At 40.6% G+C, this 6,000-nt stretch overlaps 1 protein-coding gene across 1 annotated transcript in view; it reads left to right on the plus strand.

Annotated features, from left to right (window-relative positions):
- The window catches only part of WHAMM (WASP homolog associated with actin, golgi membranes and microtubules), a 64,823-nt gene that overhangs the window by 46,922 nt on the left and 11,901 nt on the right, over window positions 1-6,000 (plus strand). Inside the window, exons 7-9 of the mRNA XM_069766084.1 lie at window positions 5,511-5,597; window positions 5,725-5,820; window positions 5,917-6,000. The exon at window positions 5,917-6,000 is cut by the window's right edge and continues 334 nt beyond it. Coding sequence (XP_069622185.1) covers window positions 5,511-5,597; window positions 5,725-5,820; window positions 5,917-6,000 — 267 coding nt within the window. The remainder of the gene's footprint in view (window positions 1-5,510; window positions 5,598-5,724; window positions 5,821-5,916) is intronic.

The raw sequence follows: 6,000 nt of genomic DNA on the forward strand, positions 1-6,000 counted from the left end.
GTATATACTATATACAGAAGGAGATGACACACAGGTATACACTATATACAGGAGGAGATGACACACACATATATATACTATATACAGGAGGAGATGACATACAGGTATATACTATATACATGAGGAGATGACACACAGGTATATACTACAGGTCCTTCTCAAAAAATTAGCATATAGTGTTAAATTTCATTATTTACCATAATGTAATGATTACAATTAAACTTTCATATATTATAGATTCATTATCCACCAACTGAAATTTGTCAGGTCTTTTATTGTTTTAATACTGATGATTTTGGCATACAACTCCTGATAACCCAAAAAACCTGTCTCAATAAATTAGCATATCAAGAAAAGGTTCTCTAAACGACCTATTACCCTACTCTTCTGAATCAACTAATTAACTCTAAACACATGCAAAAGATACCTGAGGCTTTTATAAACTCCCTGCCTGGTTCATGACTCAAAACCCCCATCATGGGTAAGACTAGCGACCTGACAGATGTCAAGAAGGCCATCATTGACACCCTCAAGCAAGAGGGTAAGACCCAGAAAGAAATTTCTCAACAAATAGGCTGTTCCCAGAGTGCTGTATCAAGGCACCTCAATGGTAAGTCTGTTGGAAGGAAACAATGTGGCAGAAAACGCTGTACAACGAGAAGAGGAGACCGGACCCTGAGGAAGATTGTGGAGAAGGACCGATTCCAGACCTTGGGGAACCTGAGGAAGCAGTGGACTGAGTCTGGTGTGGAAACATCCAGAGCCACCGTGCACAGGCGTGTGCAGGAAATGGGCTACAGGTGCCGCATTCCCCAGGTAAAGCCACTTTTGAACCATAAACAGCGGCAGAGGCGCCTGACCTGGGCTACAGAGAAGCAGCACTGGACTGTTGCTAAGTGGTCCCAAGTACTTTTTTCTGATGAAAGCAAATTTTGCATGTCATTCGGAAATCAAGGTGCCAGAGTCTGGAGGAAGACTGGGGAGAAGGAAATGCCAAAATGCCTGAAGTCCAGTGTCAAGTACCCACAGTCAGTGATGGTGTGGGGTGCCATGTCAGCTGCTGGTGTTGGTCCACTGTGTTTCATCAAGGGCAGGGTCAATGCAGCTAGCTATCAGGAGATTTTGGAGCACTTCATGCTTCCATCAACTGAAATGCTTTATGGAGATGAAGATTTCATTTTTCAGCACGACCTGGCACCTGCTCACAGTGCCAAAACCACTGGTAAATGGTTTACTGACCATGGTATTACTGTGCTCAATTGGCCTGCCAACTCTCCTGACCTGAACCCCATAGAGAATCTGTGGGATATTGTGAAGAGAAAGTTGAGAGACGCAAGACCCAACACTCTGGATGAGCTTAAGGCCGCTATTGAAGCATCCTGGGCCTCCATAACATCTCAGCAGTGTCACAGGCTGATTGCCTCCATGCCACGCCGCATTGAAGCAGTCATTTCTGCCAAAGGATTCCCGACCAAGTATTGAGTGCATAACTGAACATTATTATTTGATGGTTTTTTTGTTTGTTATTAAAAAACACTTTTATTTGATTGGATGGGTGAAATATGCTAATTTATTGAGACAGGTTTTTTGGGTTATCAGGAGTTGTATGCCAAAATCATCAGTATTAAAACAATAAAAGACCTGACAAATTTCAGTTGGTGGATAATGAATCTATAATATATGAAAGTTTAATTGTAATCATTACATTATGGTAAATAATGAAATTTAACACTATATGCTAATTTTTTTAGAAGGACCTGTATATACAGGAGGAGATGACATACAGGTATATACTATATATAGGAGGAGATGACATACAAGTATATACTATATACAGGAGATGACATACAGGTGTATACTATATATAAGGGAGATGACAAACATGTATATACTGAGGTGAAAATGTAAGGTGAAAATGAAAAAAAGTGAGGGAAAATAGTGGAGTGATTGGAAAATAACAGATGTGAGGTCGAAATGACAAGTGTTAGGGGAGAATGAGAGGTGTGAGGGAGAAAATGAGAGATGTGAGAGGGAAAATGAAAGATGTGATGGGGAAAATGAGAGGCGTGATGGGAAAATAAGTGAGGTGCTATAACTAACCACAGATATTTACTAACGCCGGGCTCTTCAGCTAGTATACTATAAAGTTATCAAACTATCACTTGTTCATATCTTTCAGGGGGGACAAAAAAGTGAAAATAAGTAAAATGTTTAAAATATAAAAATAAATAAAAGTTTGAATCACTTGCCCTCCCTATAACTTCCTGTCCAAGAATAAGACATAGAATCACAAACATATTTGGTATGCACGCAACTAAAAAATTCCAATACATGAACTTGCAAAATAATAAAATTAAATTAATATGGCAAATCCCGTGAAAAAAGAAAATCAAAATGCATGAATTGGCGTTTTTTGGGGGTCATCTCGCATCCCAAAAATCAAATATATAAAGCTGAATGTGTGTGTGTGTGTGTGTGTATGTCCGGGATTGGCATCTGCACCGTCGCAGCTACAGCCACAAAATTTTGCACTGTCTGGACCCCGAGAGCCTCATAGGCTATGTTGTGAGGTGACATTTTAACCCCGCGCGTTCCAATTCACCAAACAATTTTGCCCCTATCTACATAATGGGGGAAAAAGTGAAAGGAAAAGTTTTGGAGGCAAATTGACAGCTGCCAGATGTGAACAAGGGGGACTTAAAGAATGAGCGCGATGGTGCCAAAGAGTATATACCGTACAGTTGCTAAGGTGGGGCCCCGACATGGGATACTCACCACACACGGGGATATGAACACACACACAAAATGCGCCACACTCTACCACGTACTTGAACACATATACCACCCTCAGCACACATTTCACCACACATACACCAACCTCGCCACATAAAAGTCGAAATACAAAACTCGCCACATGTAAAACTTGCCACATGCAAAACTCGCCACACGTGCAAAACTCGCCTCATGGAAAACTCGCCACACACAAAACTTGCACACGCGGAAAAATTGCCACTTGCATAAAAGTTGCAACACATGCAAAAGTTGCCTCACACAAAACTTGCACATACTCAAAAGGCACCACACATAATACTCGCCATGTGCAAAACTTTCTGCACACAACTTGCTACACTAACCTGTCACATGTAACTCGACACACAAAAAGTTGCTACACGCATGTCGCCACACAAAACTCATCTCACAAAAGTCACTACATGCATGTCGCCACACACAACTCAACACACACAACTTGACACATGAAACTCGCCCTAAAACACACACAAGTCTGGTATTATCCTTCAAAAATAAAAATCTGATTAATAAGCAGACAAACTACAAGAGCAACAAATGTACCATATAGGAAATCCAGCAGCTGTCAGTCACATGACCTGTCTATTTGTGTATGTGTGAGCTAATATATACTGCCAAGGGGGAGGGCTTCCTATTGGCTGGCGATTTATCAGGCTGCCAATTTAGCTTACAAATACTGAGGTAAAAATACTGACCAAATAACGTGCGAACAAGGTCTAATACAGGAGGAGATGACATACAGATATATACTATATACAGGAGGAGATGACACACAGGTATATACTATATACAGGGGAGATGACACAGGTATATACTATATACAGGAGGAGATGACACACAGGTATACACTATATACAGGAGGAGATGACACACATATATATACTATATACAGGGGAGATGACATACAGGTATATACTATATATAAGGGAGATGACAAACATGAATATACTGAGCGGAAAATGAGGGGTGTGAGGTGGAAATGACAGACGTGAGGTCGAAATGACAAGTGTTAGGCTATGTGCACACGAAGGAAATGTGGTGCAGAATTTTCTGCACTAAATCTGCATCTCCTGGCAGAATCCGCAGGTGCGTTTTTTGTGTGCAGATTTTACCACTGTGGATTTCTATCATGGAGGGGTGCAGAAACGCTGCAGAACTGCACAAAAGGAGTGACATGCACTTCTTTGAAATTTGCAGCGTTTCTGCGCAGATTTTTCTGCACCATGTGCACAGCTTTTTTTTTTTTTACATTGATTTACATTGTACTGTAAATCACAGTGCAGTTCTGCAGCGTTTCTGCTGCAGAAAAATCTGCTGCAGTTCTGCACTAAATCTGCATCGTGTACACATACCCTTAGGGGGAATGAGAGGAGTGAGGGGGAAAATAAGAGGTGTAAGGCTACGTGCACACGTTCAGGATTTCTCGCAGAAAATTCCTGAGAAAAACGGACATTTTCTGCAAGAAAACCGCATGCGTTTTTGCCGCGGTTTTGACGCGTTTTTGCTCCGTTTTTTTCCAGACACTTCCCAATGCATTTTGTAGTGGGAAATCCGCAAAAAATCGTAAAATTAATGAACATGCTGCGGTTTTTACCGCGATGCGTTTTTTTGCGGAAAAAACTGCATCATGTGCACAAAACATGCGGAATTCATTCTAAATGATGGGATGCTTATTGTATGCAGGGTTTTTTGCCATTTTATAGCGTTTTTATCGGGGAAAAAACGCAAAAAAAAATGCAACGTGTGCACACAGCCTAAGGGAGAAAATGAGAGGCGTGATGGGAAAATAAGAGAAGTGAGGTGCTATAACTAACCACAGATATTTACTATGCCCAGGCAACGCTGGGCTCTTCAGCTAGTAATGGAATAAAAAAAGCTAAAAATAGAAGCTAAAATAAGTTAACATTTTTTATATATTTTTTTTGATGCCAGATTGCAATTTTTCTATTTTTTTTTCATTGATCACTCATGGATACCGGACCCAATGATCCACGCATCGATCCAATATCAGAATTTACAGATATTTTCTATTTTATTGTGGTGAGCTGATGGTTTTTCTTTCTAGTTCACCAAGGCCGCCCACAGCTACCTTGAGGGGGGAAAAATAAAAAGCTACCACTAAAATATGAATAAAAACTATATGTGCTTACCGTAATCATACAGACATGTAGAATCCTGTTGCTGGGTCATTTTAAACACTCTGAAAATGAAACCCAAAAAACAATGGTGCATTTGTTTGTTTTTTATTTTACCGTTTCACCGCACCCTGAATTTTTTTTTGATATGCCAATAGAAAAATAAAAAGGATCACTCTTCAAAGGAGAGGAAAAAGCAAAAGTGCAAAAAATGTAAAGTCACCTGGTCACAAAGTGGTTAAGCATACCTTTTGTAGCAGCAAAATAGGGATATTTTAATCTACCCCCATGCCCCAGTCGCAAGTTGCAAATGTCCAACTGGGAGGAGATTGATAGGAGGTGGAGTGTTTTGTGCAGAGAGACACTGCATATGAGGGGAGTGCGTTTGTGGCACTTGCGCTCACAATGTGCGGGGTTGATCCAAATGTGTGTATGCCAATAATGACGAGTGACTTTGTGGAAGACCATTGTTATCTGTGGCTGATAAAATTGTGTCCTTTCCATCTTTATGGATTTTACATTTGGCTCTTAAATCTGAATCCTTTGTGTCCATTCCAATGGTTTTAGGATCAGTGCATAGCAACACAGGAGCTTAAACTCCAGGAGTACCAGGAATCACAGAGGCGCCTTCAGCAGCATCACTCGGCACAGATGGTGAGTATAGTCTATGAATAGTATGTTTTCTGATCCCGCGCCAAACCCCTAGTGCACGTGGAAGCTTCTGTACCATTTAAGCCAGTGTGTGGGAGACTCTTTAATGGCGTGCTTTGTGTTACAACAGAAAAGAGACAAGAAAAAAGAAGAGGCGATAAAGAAAAAAGAATGGGTCGATCAGGAACGTCAAAAAACACTGCAGAGATTAAAGAGTTTTAAAGATGTGAGTGTAAAATTGCAGTGTTCAAGTTGTGCACAGTCATGAAGGCAGAGTGTATTTAACAGAAGCTTACTGGTCTTATAACTTCTCTTTATCTAGAAAAAAGGAACTCATGTTGTCCTGAAAACCTCTCGAATACAGTCACTTTTACCTAGGAAACCTAAGGAAGCACAGGGATCGGGG

The sequence above is a fragment of the Ranitomeya imitator genome, chromosome 4, assembly GCF_032444005.1.
Source record: "Ranitomeya imitator isolate aRanImi1 chromosome 4, aRanImi1.pri, whole genome shotgun sequence".
In the NCBI taxonomy this organism is placed as follows: domain Eukaryota; kingdom Metazoa; phylum Chordata; class Amphibia; order Anura; family Dendrobatidae; genus Ranitomeya; species Ranitomeya imitator.